General features: G+C 38.1%; 2 protein-coding genes across 2 annotated transcripts; both read left to right on the top strand.

Annotated features, from left to right (window-relative positions):
- Positions 1-8,411: 8,411 nt before the first annotated feature.
- On the top strand, positions 8,412-9,622 carry LOC116134332 (heavy metal-associated isoprenylated plant protein 4). The gene is made up of 4 exons (XM_031420017.1): positions 8,412-8,621; positions 8,709-8,896; positions 9,045-9,132; positions 9,209-9,622. Exons 1-4 carry the CDS (start codon positions 8,507-8,509, stop codon positions 9,532-9,534), a joined length of 717 nt encoding a protein of 238 aa, XP_031275877.1. The 5' UTR covers positions 8,412-8,506; the 3' UTR covers positions 9,535-9,622.
- Positions 9,623-11,141: 1,519 nt separating this feature from the next.
- Positions 11,142-14,618, top strand: LOC116134227 (replication factor C subunit 3-like). The gene is made up of 11 exons (XM_031419899.1): positions 11,142-11,918; positions 12,003-12,113; positions 12,229-12,261; positions 12,505-12,676; positions 12,781-12,959; positions 13,055-13,191; positions 13,313-13,408; positions 13,576-13,645; positions 13,734-13,811; positions 13,946-14,075; positions 14,397-14,618. The coding sequence occupies exons 1-11, from the start codon at positions 11,142-11,144 to the stop codon at positions 14,474-14,476; spliced, it is 1,863 nt and encodes a 620-aa protein (XP_031275759.1). The 3' UTR covers positions 14,477-14,618.
- The last annotated feature ends 222 nt before the right edge of the window (positions 14,619-14,840 follow it).

Below are 14,840 nucleotides of genomic sequence, written 5' to 3'. Positions count from 1 at the left end.
CATATTGCGAATGTGCATTTGGTTGGATATTTATGAGTACGCTAAAATAGACCAAAAATGCTAGCATGGTCTTTCAATTTGTTTCAGTAGCATGGAACTTATAACTTTTGTTTAAACGGATGAGAATTATTGATAGCTAAAAGCATTTCCAAATTCTTTATTATAAAGAGTTTATTCATAAAAATAAAAGTCTAACAAACTCTTGATCTTTAAAATATAAATTAGAGAGTGAGTTTGACTCTCTATCTTTAGAGAATCAAATTTTATTCTCTATCCTAATTTTAATTAATAAACTATAAATTCTTATACATTTTTTTTTATTAATTCTCTCTCTCATTAAGTTTCTTTCTTAAAACTAAAAAATATCTTCATTAAATTTAAAAAATCGATTAGATTTGAATAAAAATTATATTTTTTATATTTTAAAATTAATAAAAATATTCTTTATTCATACGAAAAATATTCTTAAAAAATAAAGATGACCACTAGATATTAAAACTCCTTAATTACTGTCATAACATGACCAATAATCTGCATCAGGCAGTCAAAGTCTTGTCCATTACTTACGAAAGGTTGACGTGCCTGCTCTGTACCATACATAAACCGAAAAGTGAGGATGAATGCATGAAAGTGTACAAATTGGACAATCTGACGTGTTTTTTATGAGAAGTGAAGTTATTTGAGCCAAATTAAAATTCAATTCTTTGTAAGTCCCTTTAAGAAATATATTATTTTCTGATTAATCACTGAACCTGGTCGCGTATTAATCATGCCTGGGTGGTTTTGATGTTCATTGTCTTTGTAATTATATAGTAACAAAAAGATCATGGAAAATGAGGAGCAAGAAAAAGAATTGTTATGCCCAAGGACCAGGGTTGGCATAAGCATATGTAAGTAGAAACCAATAAAAATTCAAGAAGATTTTCTGCCATCTGAATGCAGCAATTGTAAATATATTTACATTCCAATATTCATATAAAAGTTCATAATACAATCAATTATAAACATCTAAATACTCATGGAATATATGCGGAAGTAATTTACAAACCTCCAACCATAGTAATTGTTGTTTAGTCTTCTTGCTGTTTTAGAATACAGAGTCTTTCACTGACTGCAATTTTAGAGCAATGGTTTTGGGAATTAAAAATGAAAAAATTGCATCAAATGGGGACCTGTAAAATCTCTTTATAAATACAATTGTCTTTCCATCAAAGACAACTGCCTAAGAGACACATCCGTATATATTTCTTATAATCCATATCAACATAAAAGTATAGGACCACATTGTAATTATATTAAAAGTGTAGGACCATAATATAATTATATAAGTAAAAGTCTAACAGCCACGTCCCACAAGGACAAGAGGGGTAAGACCATCGTTAGTAAGGCAGGTGAACGCCAGGCCTATGAGTGGCTGGGAATTGTCCACCTGCTGAAGCTATACGCGATTTAAGGATATCTCCCGTAAAGACAACTAATGGGGAGTGGGTTAAGAATTGTACCACACATACCCGCACGCAGAATCATGATTACCAGCTTGAATCCTCCAACTATAAATAGAGGACTCTCCTCTAGTTTACGGGAATGGCTCATCCACCATCTAAACACACCCTCTTTCTCTCCCTCTCTTTCCATTTAGTTTCTCTATTGTAATTCAGCTCGTCGAGTGCGACCTAATTGTAATCCACTATTAATATAATCACAGTGGATGCAGGGTTCACCTTAGAGCATCCAAACCACTTTAAAAATCGTTACCCGCTCCATCTCTCTTTTTGCACTTTCATATCACGTGTGATTTCTAAGTCCGCTTAGCACTTCACACGTGCGAATAGTTAGTGTCAAAATCAAGCATCAGCAGTTTGATGCTAGAAGAAAGACCATGATTTAGTATCCGCTCTTCATCAGAAACCTCTGATCGATCCTGTCCACCGGCTAATGGCTCACGATTTCGAAACTGAGTGACCCAATATCAACAATGAGGAAGTCCCCCAGGTACAAAATGACACTTCTCTTGAAGTGCCGCCAGCCCAACAGAGTATCATGGTGGATATTCCTTTGAGCTCACAACTCAACCCAACCATGATAAATTACCTGGAGAGGTTCAACAATACTTTCCAAACGGCTAGCCGGAGGCTGGATTGTTTGGACCAGATCGTGCCATTGAAGTCTAACGAGGCGATGCCACCGCCAAAGATGCCTACAAGTCGCGCGAAAGCACGAAAAAGGGCAAAAGCCTGAACCGCATGCACTGCAGCACATAAAAGTAAAGGGAAACAAGTGGCGACCAATGAACCAAAAGGCTCCGAGAAGCTAGCAAACATCGGTCGCGCAGCAGGTAGAATACCCGTTGTGTTGCGACTTGGTGACATTTAGTAGCCTGAGTAGTCCCAAGCCACGTCATATGGGCACACCCGTAAAAGTGCAGGCTGGGCGGACTCCCAACCTCATCAAAGTAATGGTCATAATCATCGCTGCTCGGGGAACACCCATCTTCGCGGGTCGGTAAAATTCCTCGAGCCATTTGCTACCCTCACACGGCTCTAACTAATGTGTGTCAGGGTGTACCGGAGCTTCTGGCCAAGAAGCAGAAAGGCCTGACTTTCAGTTCTTCCTCAATCGCAACCGTGAGGGTCAAACCCACATTGAGGAAAGTAACCCCTCGATAGCTTCGCTATCTCAGATTGAGAAGTTGCAGCAATAATTAGATCAGCTCAAGGCTTAGCAGAATGAACAGGGTAACGTCGCTGAAGCGTCCCCTTTCTCTCCAGCAGTACTAATGATGATCAGCAAAAAGGGAAGAAACAACGATTCGAGCAAAAAAGTCTTACGCCCTAGTTCCTTGACACGATCACGACAAGAATCAGTACACTTTTTTGAATGCCTCAGTATCGACAATTCTAGATAAATCAGAGGAGGCCAACCTGCTCGGAGAGCCGGAACTGAAGCCGAAGCCCATGAAGAATCCTCCTTCAGTCAGGAACAACAAAAAGTACTATCGTTGTCACTGGGACAATGGGCATCACATTGATGAGTGTCAGGCCCTCAAGCAAGCAATTGAAGACCTTATCAAATAGGGGCACTTCAAGAAGTATGTGGACAGTCCGACTTCCGTTCAGGAAAAGGACTAAGAGGAACAAGAGAAGAGGCGCCGTGGTCGCAAGGGGCTCTACTGTGTAGGGATCATTTTCGTAGGGCCACACCTCACGGGGAACTCCCGAGGTACTTAGGAAAGGTATGCCCGTGAAGCTCACCATGACCCCTTGAGTGTAATGAGCACGGCGCCGCGACTTACTAAGATCAGTAGGGAAGAAGAAATTATCTTCTCCAAAAAAGACGCAATACGATTGCATCACCCCCACGATGATGCACTTGTCATCGTGCCTGAAATAGGCCAGTACGAGGTCCACATAATGTTGGTTGACAATGGAAGCGCCGTGAATCTCCAGTTTCAGCAAGCTTGCGAGAGAATGCAACTGGACGAGGCAAACATGAAGCCTGCCTCCTTCCCCCTTTACAGTTTTACCGAGGATCACCTGATTCCCAAGGGAACGATTTCACTCCCCGTCACGTTGGGAGAAACCAACGAAGTGACAAAAGTGACGAAGTTCTTGGTGGTAAACTGTCCGTCCGCTTTCAACGACATCCTGGGGCAACCTCTACTACAGAATTTCAAGGTTATCACCTTTATCTACCATTTGAAGATAAAGTTCCACACCCCGATAGGGATTGGAGAAGTGCAAGGATCCCAACGTGAATTCGCGACTGCTACATAAGGGCAGTCCAGATGGCGTGCAAGGGAAAGGGGAAGCCAGTGGGCGCCCCCAAACACGCCATGACAATCAACAAGATTGAGCCACAACTTGGACTAGCAAAAGATAACATGGATCCTCGCATCCAAGAGTGCCCTCATAGCGGGCCAATTGAGGACCTGTCTGAGGTGTCAGCCAATGAAAGCGAGCCAACCAGAGTATTAAGAATCGAGAGTAATCTTAACCCCAAGCTCGCCGAAAGCCTGACGAGCTACCTTAAAAAAAACGTTGATGTTTTTGCATGGACTCACACTGATATGGTTGGGATTAGCTTGAGCGTAATATGTCATGCTTTAAACATTGATAGTGCAGTCAAGCCAGTCCGCCAGAAGAGAAGCACAATAGACCCTAAATGCTATGCCGCCCTAAAAAGTGAGATGGATAAGCTTTTCTTGAACGAGTCTATTCGAGAGGCACTTTACCCGAGCTGGGTTGCCAACCTGGTCTTGGTAAAGAAACCCAACGGCAAATGGCGGATCTGCGTCGACTCACCGACCTCAATAAAGCCTATCCGAAGGATAACTTTCCCTTGTCGAGAATCGATCAGCTCGTTGATGCCACTTCTGGACTTGAGCTGCTAAGCTTTATGGACGCCTACTCAGGATATAATCAGATCTTGATGTACTCATCAGATGAAGAGCATACCTCGTTCATTACAGATCGGAGACTATATTGTTACAAGGTCATGCCCTTCGGCTTGAAGAACGTTGGGGCAACTTACTAGCGGCTGATTAACCGTATGTTTTCCGAATAAATCAGCAAAATAATGGAAGTCTATGTCAATGACATGCTAGTTAAGTCGTATGTCACTTCAGATCACATAGCGTATCTCATCGAAATGTTCGACGTGGTTCGAAAGTACAGAATGAAACTCAACCCTCTCAAGCACTCATTCGGGGTATCCTTAGGAAAGTTCCTAGGGTACATGGTTAACCAGCAGGGAATCGAAATCAACCCCAAAAAGATCCAAGCTCTCTTTGATATGAAAAGCCTTACCAGCAAAAAGCAGGTTTAGAGCTTGAATGGCAGGATAACAGCTCTAAGTCGCTTCATATTGAGAGCAACAGATCGTTGCTTGCCATTTTTTAATGTGCTAAGGGCCAACAAAAAGTTCAAATGGACTCCAGAGTGTGAACAGGCCTTTCAGAGTATAAAAGAACACCTCGGAAGACCACCTCTCCTATCCAAGCCTCTTCCCAAGGACTTTTACTTTTGTACCTGTCCGTCTCCCAACATGCGGTCAGTGCTGCCCTCATCTGGAAGAAGACAGAGTTCAGTGGCCAGTATATTATGCAAGCAAGCGACTGTTGGACATCGAGATACGGTGCCCAGAAATGAAGCGATTAGCTTATGCACTACTGACCGCCTCCAAAAAGCTGCGACCTTACTTCCATGCCCACAAAATTCATGTTCTGACCAACTATCCATTCAGACAAGTCCTTCAGAAGCCGGAGACTTCGAGTAAGTTGCTTAAGTGGGTAATGGAACTAAGTTAGTTTAATCTGCATTATAGACCGAAAACAACCATCAAAGGGCAGGTTATTGCCGATTTCATTTTGGATTTTTCATACCAGCTCAATTGAAGACTCGAGTAATCGACCAGCGAGGTCATCCAAGAGACCGATCAGAACCTGTCAACCTGGAGCCTCTATGTTGATGGTTCCTCAAACGGAAAAAGGTGGGCTGACTGTTGCGAGAGTTTCATTTTTCTTTCTGAGAATGAGAGTTTGTGGCAACAAATCTGAAGCAGATTCGGGGTTTTATAGGGAAAAAGCATCAATTGGGTTTCTTAAGCAGGCGACGTTTGGGCAGGACACGATTCTCGCCATTGATTACGACCACATGTCGTTAATCTGTAAGAAGAGTAACTCCCACGCTTCAGAAACACCAGTCGACGTTTCGCTCCATTGGAATAACCAAACGATGGCACGGTTACCCTCCTCCACATTAAATGCGCCTCTATCCGCATTTGATGCCCTGAAGAAAAATGTCGTTTCAGCATGGCTCGCATTAAATGTGCATGGCTAGCACTTATTGCGTAATGGACAAGTCTGTCAGAATAAAGAATATTTTATTGGTTAGGTGAACTGTCACGCATAACGGATAACATCTGAAGAGGTCGTTCGAATTAACACTCTTCGTCGCATGTCGATTTCAAAGCAACGCGACTCCTTGCTTTTGATAAGAGAGGTGATGAGACTCCCTCAGGTCACAAGTTAGGGTCGCGGCTCGGGGCATGTTGATATGACACTGATCGCGACTTGAATCAGCTCGCTGAACCTGCCATAAAAAAGCCACATCAAGTCGCTAAGTACAGTTCTCAGGGATCCACACAGCTCAATCAAGCATCACCCGGGATAAACCGAGTCGCGGCATAACCATGAAGTTCTCAAGGCTTAATCCTTAAACCTTAAAAACTTGGGGGCTTCTGTTATGCCCAAGGACCAGGGTTGGCGTAAGCATACGTCAGCAGAAACCAATCAGAATTTAGGAAGGTTTTCTGCCGTCTGGATGAAGCCACATCCCGTAAGGACAAGAGGGGTAAGGTCATCGTCATTAAGGCAGGTGAACGCTAGGCCTATGAGTGGCTGGGAATTGTCCACCTGCTGAAGCTATACGCAATTTAAGGATATCTCCCGTGAAGACAACTAATGGGAAGCGGGCTAGGAATTGTACCACACCTGCCCGCACGCAGAATCATGATTACCAGCTTGAATCCTCCAACTATAAATAGAGGGCTCTCCTCTATTTTATGGGATTGACTCATCCAGCATCTAAACACACCCTCTCTCTCTCCCTCTCTTTCCATTTAGTTTCTCTATTGTAATTCAGCTCGTCGAATGTGACCTGATTGTAATCCACTATTAATATAATCACAATGGACGTATGACTCGCCTTAGAGCATCTGAACCACTTTAAAAATCATTACCCGCTCCATCTCTCTTTTTGCACTTCCATATCACGTGTGATTTCTAAATCCGCTTAGCACTTCACATGTGCGAATAGTTGGTATCAAAATCAAGCATCAACAAAAATGATTATTAGGGAGTACGGGACTTCCTTTTCTATCAAAATTTTGTGACCTTCAATAACTCCACTCATTTTATTGATCATTATAGAAACCCCTTTTGGGCCCTAATTAAGAATTATCGACTTCCATTTTCCCCTTTTTTTTGGGAACTTGAGAACCGGACATTAGAATCATCCTCTTGAATAGTTAGATTATTGGTCCTCTACTATACCACAAGGAATTAAGCTTCCATAGGAATGACATGTGTCATGCATAGAGCATAGATATATAGGAATTGTTGGTTGGCTAAACTAGTATATATTTCAGTTGACGGAATTTGATTAATTATATATGTATACCGTATTGAGATTGTTTGAGAGACAGGAAAATGCAGGCTGTGAAAGAGAAGCTACAGGATATCAGCGCCATGCGCAAGGCCAAAGCTGAGACAAAGGCTCAGGAGAAGGTATATAGGACATATATTGATTAAATAACATATTACTTGCTGTTTTATATTGGAATTGAACTCAATTAAATTAAATTAAATTTGTTTATATAATGTTATACTGTAGGCCGAGAAGGAACTGGCGAAAGCCAGAATGGAAATAGCTCATGAGGCTAGGTTAGCAAGAGAGGCAGAAGCAAAAATGGGGTTACATGTGGCAAAGGCTGGCATGAAGGCAGAGAGGGAGACAGCAAAGCATGGTCTTTCTTCCTCAAATCTCCACGATGATAATGCCATCAATTCTTTGCCTGATGTAACGTCTCCATCTCCTCCCACCACCACTCCCTCAACTATATAATCAAAATCTTTTCACAACCCAACCAAATTTTTCTTTTTTGTAGTGACTGTATTTTCATATTGACGGTTAATTTTCTGCATGCCCTCCTTAAAGGTAATGTCATGCAACCCACGTAGATATATTTCTACTCAATTTTCCTTGTTGCCCATATAATTCTTGCTATAATAAGTGTATTAAGTTTGTTCACATCAAAATATAAAGCAAACAATTTGATTGACATCCGTGTTGTAGTTATGGCAAAATTTAATATTTGGAATGCGTCATACAATACAAGTTGATCTTAGAGACTCGTCTTTCTCTCCAATAGCTCCCTTCCTCTCCGCCAATTTTTAGTCTCTACTCTTTGAAGATGAGATTGAAGCCTCTATTTTGGTTATGTGACCTATCGAAAAGAGCATAGAAGTAGTATCTTTTTAATTTCCAATATTGTGATCATGTGTTTCTTTTTATTTTATTATTTCACAGATGGCGTTTGATGCAATTTATCAGTGAATAATAATCATATTCCCATTTGAACTAACAACTTACCTAATAAATTAAATTTTGTATAATAATTTGGTATACTCTTAAACTTGCCGAAACACAAAAGGTCTAGAACCAGAAGATTTTTTGTAAAAAATTATATATATATACACACACCTAAACTTGGTATCATTGTGTAAAAAAAAAAGAAATAAAACCGTTGACAGGAGTCATACCTGCAACCGCAAATTTCAAATAGCTGTTGAACTACCCTCAACAAATAATTAACTTCCTTGAAGCAAAGCCATTACCACGTTACTCTTTCTCTTTCTAATTATGCTGTTAAGGTGTTCATTACGGTTCATACTTCATAGTGCTCAAATCAATCTCAGTGCGAGTATTAGTTGCTGAAAAATTAACTAATGGCAGCAAAAGACGAGAAGAAAGATGTTAGGGCTATAACTGGTGTATACAAAGTTAACCTGCACTGCCCACAATGCGCTCGCAAGATCAGAAGGCCTCTTTTGAGAACCCAAGGTACGTAAAATTTATTGATAGTCGTGGTTAAAATTAAAAATATAACAATACACGTAAATCATCACTTAATTTGTGCTGATCGAACAGGGATTCGGAGTGTAGACGTTGATTTTGAGAAAAGCGAGATTAAGGCCAAGGGCATGATCGATGTGATAAAAATTCATAAGTTAATCGAAAAATTAAGTAAGAAAAAGGTCGAGTTGATATCACCCCAAATTAAATTGGAGAAAGAGAGTGCTGGCATCGATCAGAAGAAACCCAAGGAAACAAAAGAGGTAAGTCGTGGTATTTATCTAGCTAGCTAGCTCATGGATTTCGCATAAAATCAATTCTGATTATGGCCATCACTAAGCAAATGTATCTACCCAAAATTAACTAGTTAAATCTGTGTAACAGCTATTAATTTTTTTGTTTTATTTGAAGCCTATTATACGCTCTACATCAGTGAAGGTTCATATGCACTGCGACAAATGTGAGCATGATCTGCGGGAAAAATTACTGAAGCACCAAGGTATTATTAATGGATTATATCATATTATGTATGTGCCACATATACTGCAAGGTTAATATATTCATTACAAATGCAGGGATTCACATAGTTAAAACTGATATGAAGGCTCAAACTGTGACAGTCCAAGGAAGTATTGAGTCTGATAAACTACTATCATACTTGCGGAAGAAGGTGCACAAACACGCAGAGATCGTAACTTCAAAACCGGAGAAAATAGAGGAAAAGAAAGAAAAGGAAAAAGTTGAATTCAAATCCATAGAGTCAACCAAAATTATAGAATTCAAAGAAGAGGTAAAGGTGGAGGCTAAAAGCAAGGAGAGCAATGCTCCATATTTTGTACACTACGTTTACGCCCCCCAGTTATTTAGTGATGAAAATCCAAATGCTTGTTCTATCATGTAGAAATAAATTTAATGTCAGTCAAAATACTACCATATATGAAGATTATATGTCACGAATTTGTTTGGGTAAATTTCCTGTTATTATATTATGGAATTGATGTACTTAAAATAAACAAATAATAACTGCTACAATATTGCATTCCAAGATTTTTTTTTTTTTTTTTTTTTTTTTAAAGCGTATAAACTTATATAATTAATATCGGTTTGGTCGATTTTCTTATTTACTGGAGTACAAGTGTGAATACACATGATTAAAGATATTTTATACGTAGGTGGCTGCCTGTCCAATTCAACAGGTTAATTTCGAATCAAATAATCCAGTTTGTTAATCCTCATCGATATTATCCTATGTACGTAAAAAAACACTACAAATTTTTTGTATATAATGCTCTCAGGGACAGTTACAAAGGGTTTAAAACTGTAATATCCCTTTATTTGATAATATACGAGTTTGTCTCTTGTCTGTTACCTTTATCCATTCATCTATCTATCTATGTATCTATCTATATAATACAGTTTCGTTTGTTTATTCTATGTTATATATTGTAAATGCTTTAGGATCATAGAATAGTTCAAAATTGATGAAGAAAGTGGCGGCAGAAATGAATGTGAAGAGAAAAACATACATACAGAAAATGAAAAAGAGGACAAGTTGTTTATTAAATTATCATTGATAATTCTTCAATTTTGATGAATTATCGATAATAAATCATTCAAGGTTGGTGTATCCCTCAATCCCGAATCAGAGACACTTGAACCACCTATGGAAATCAGTTTTAAATCTTATATATATATATATATATATAAGTTGAAACTATTTATTCTTTCTTTTAGAACTAGAAATACATATACATATGATACATATGGCTAATATATTTCTAAATGAATTGCTCACTAGAAGGGATCACTGCGTACAGAGAGGCGGAGTGGCCAAGCCATGGGTTGGGTCTTGGGTGGCTCCTTAAATAATTTTAGTTATATAATATTATATAAATTATACAAAATTAAGTTTATGTTTATATCAAAATAAAATAAATAAAACAATTTAAGAAGTAAATATTTTTTAACCTCCTTACCATCAAATAAAAAAAATTAATGTCACTTTTAAAAACCTGTTGAATAAATTGACACTTCTAAACCTTACAGTAGTAAAATGTTGTTAACTCTGGAGGCCAAGTGTGCCACATTCACTAGACCTAGTTTCTTTTCTTTTGACTGATGATGAAATGACATCTATGGTTTGTTGTTTATATCTATGTTTACCATATATATTCATATTGAGTGAGATAGAAATATTAGTACGTAATTTTAAAATATCGTTGAATCTTTACCAGCTGTTTGAGCCTCATTTGCAAACCATTGTTCTTGCCGGCCGCAAATAAATATTAATTGAGTCGTTGATTTCATCGCGGTATCCTTCGGAATAATCAACAAAAGCACTGCCCATCACATCATCCTTCATGCCATCATCTGTCCGTACTTCAATTCTTTGAAGGAGTGTTTTATAGTTTTTTTTTTTTTTTTTTTATTATTATTTTTTTTAAAGTAATTGATATTGAAGTAATTTGCCAGTATCGATCGTATCGCAGACATAGCTCTGCAAATGCGATGCCGAGTCCATCACCAATTCCACGCTCATCATCTTATCCCAACATCCCGTCATCATCAGCCAAAACTCACAGTTTGATCCCTCCTCCCTCGAACCGCTCTGTTTGCTCGGCTCGGTCAACCGCCAAACTCTCGTATTGGCGACTTGGAAACTTTATAATCCCTGGAAGAAAGAGCCCAGATTCCTCGTCCAAGCATTCCGACTTAACAGAGGAGAGTCTTGAGGCCCATAATAGAAGACACGCGCCTATTATTCATAATAAATTCACTGCGGATGAAAAGAACGCGAAATGCAGTCCCTACTACAAAGGACTCACTGATGCATCCCTTGTCATCAACCGTGGAAGATTTGTTTCTAGTCCTGGACGTGAAAGTCATGCCACCACCATGGCCACTTCTACTTCCAGCTCTCTTTCCTCTTTCATGGTCAAAATGCAAGAATGGAGTTCTTGCTTTACCTTTAAATCACCTAATCCTACTACCTCTGTTCCGCTCAAGAAACATAATCGTCCTACTTCCTCTTCTTATTTTACTTCAACTAAGACAACAATATCAACTTCCGTTAAGGAGATGAATTTGGATAAAGAGGACGTTTATCCGGAGAAGCCATTGAGGGAGAGAGTATCAGAATCATCCACAACCTTCACATCCCAATCAAAACATACAAATATCCAAATAGACAGAGGAAAGGAGTTTATATGGGCAAACAAGTATCAGCCCAAAACTTTAAAAGATTTTATTTGCAATCGAGATAAAGTGATTCAACTGCGGGATCTGGTGAGATGTCAATTCCTGTCTTACTTATATGTCTGTATGTAAAGTCCATGAACAAACCCTAATTAATAAGAAATAATGTACCAGGTGGAAGAGGGAGGATGCCGAAATTTTATATTTGAAGGACCACCGGGGGCGGGAAAAAGAACCATGATTTGTGCTATGCTTCGAGAAGCATTCGGACCGGACACAGTCCAGGTATTACATATTTATATAAAGAATTTATATATTTTCGTCTTATAAAAAAAAAAAAAAATATATATATATATATATATATATATTGATGATAATGCATTTGTTTTCTCTTTTACAGACCAGGGAGGTATGCAAGGTGTTTGAATTAAAGGTAACTTTCATTGTATAATAATATTATACTTTATTTCGTTGATTAACTTTTAGTTGCTAGCTATTTTAAAAACCTTGCACTTTGAGATCACTCTAAACGAAATCACTAACCTTGTTTGTCATCAATGCTTGAAATTATACAGACCTTGCGTTGACTTAATTGAATGATTAAATTCTCACCTTCCAAAAATTACTTGAGATTATCTCATTAGGTAACCTTGTGGTCCTCAAACTTGTGTCACAGGGGGAACTAATAGGTAGTATCAAAGTAAAGGTCAAGGAATCTTCCCAACATATAGAAGTTAATGTCTCTGATTTAAAAGGATATGAAAAGCATGTCATTCTTGAACTTATGAAGGAAACACAAAGCAAGCTATCCAATAAAGGTTTGCAGTCAAACCCTGACAACAGCAAAGGTAGATTAATTAACTTTCGTTTAATTTTAGCTCTCTGAATTTAAATTGCTCTTTCCGAAGGTAAACAAATGATGCATGTATCAATTTGCCAATTACTTTTGCAGCAATTCTTTTATGTGAAGCAGACAAGCTATCCACAGATGCCTTACTATACGTCAGGTGGTTATTAGAAAGGCACAAAGGGTTAAATAACATTTTTTTCTGCTGCTCTGATGTCTCAAAGCTTCAACCCATTAAGTCGCTTTGCACTGTTGTTCAGCTTTTTCCTCCTTCAAAACAAGAGGTAGGTTTACTGGTGTACAATTAATTAAGATAACTATATATATATATATATAAACATACATTGGTAGTCTGATTAGTTTTCTCTTACATGTTTAGATAGTTGAAGTTCTGGAATTTATAGCTAAACAAGAAGGCATAGAATTGCCACATAAATTTGCTGAAAAAATTGCTAACAAATCCAAGAATAATCTTCGTCAAGCAATTCGCTCATTTGAGGCCTCTTGGCAGATGAAGTAAGGAAATTAATTACTGTTTTATGAACAATTTATAAAGATTTTTTCTTTCTTTCTTTTCTTTTTTTAACTATATATGGCTATTTTATTTTAAATGTGATATGCAATGACATAAGTGCAGTTATCCATTTAAGGATGACCAAGAAATATTGACTGGCTGGGAAGATGACATTACAAATATTGCCAAGAAAATTATCGAAGAGCAAAGCCCAAAACAGTAAGTTTTGCGAGAAGCGCGTATTTTTCCTTAATGCGCATGTTGCACATATGCATTTCACGTACAATCATATATGAACAGAGACTTCTATTTTTCCATTTGGGTAACTCCAAAATTTGTCAACTTTCATAGAAATTAGTCACTAGTCATTATGTCTTTCTTCGTAGGTTATATGTCATCCGAGGGAAGCTTCAAAATCTAATAGAGCACGACGTATCTCTTGAATTCATTTTCAAGGTTAGCTTCAATTCTGATAAGTGGCTCTATTAGTGTTAGCTAAGTTAAATATCTCTCAATAAAATTAACATATCTCTTTTGCATGCAGTCTCTTGTTGAAGAACTAAAAAAGCATTCGGATGCGGGATTACACAGTTGTATTGACGATCTTTATGATGAATACAATGTATGAACATCAACGTTACCCTTAAGATATTGTAAAATTCTAGTTTAAGTTATCAAGTTGATATCCTTTTTATTTTCCTCGTATTAAATGCAAATGGTATCATGACAGCTACATTTTGTGCTCTTCTATTCCAGAGAGATGATGGAGGAATGCTTGACGACGAGAAGCCATCTGTCTTTGCACGCAGTACTCGACACGAGGAAATGGGAAAGAGGCTAAACGATCCAGTGAGAAAGAATGTTCAACATTTCTTGAGGATCGAAGGTAAAACAATCAAAGATCAGATTACGTTTATCACTATTTCAAAGAGGAGACTGACTAACCTCCTTATAAATCTTACCCTCCTTATACATCCAAAATAAAATTCTTGAGATTCGACAACTACCTTTAGCAACCTAAGTCTAACCTGGAAACCACTTTCACTGAAACTTGATGTTTCGTTTTTACCACCGATTGCCCATGTCTATATTACCATTGTTTCTATATATCAATTCATGATTTAGAAAATTATGATTATATAAATAAAAAAACAGAGTAAATGTGCCGCAGTAATTTTTCTAACATAAAAGTTTCCCTCTTTCACAGAGTTTATAGCGAAGTTCATGAGCAGATATAAAGCAAGAGTGACGAATAATAGAAGCGACCAACAGGATACTGCCGCATAAAGGGATCTCTGTGAATCCTGGGCTCATATAGATATTCTCGCTGCAGGGACGTGGATCAAGATGTTATTGAAACAATCTGTTATTTTTGTTTGGCAAGCTTGAAAACGTGGCTTGAATAGTTTGCAAAGAAAAATATGAAATAAGCAGGCAGTTCAAACAAAAGGTGTGATTAAGAAGTAAGAACAATTCTAATGAAGTTGTGTGAATATGGTTCGTACTTTGACTTTTTGCTTGGGTACTTTTTCTATGATTAATAGAAGTTTCTTTTCTCTCAACTCGAATTCGAATGCTAGTACACAAGAACCTCAACGTTCCATGTCTTGCCACTGCCTCATGCATGAAAGTTGAAACTTGGTATGCAATG

The sequence above is a fragment of the Pistacia vera genome, unplaced genomic scaffold, assembly GCF_008641045.1.
Source record: "Pistacia vera cultivar Batoury unplaced genomic scaffold, PisVer_v2 Contig284, whole genome shotgun sequence".
Classification (NCBI taxonomy): domain Eukaryota; kingdom Viridiplantae; phylum Streptophyta; class Magnoliopsida; order Sapindales; family Anacardiaceae; genus Pistacia; species Pistacia vera.
This window is presented reverse-complemented; position numbering and strand designations above follow the sequence as displayed.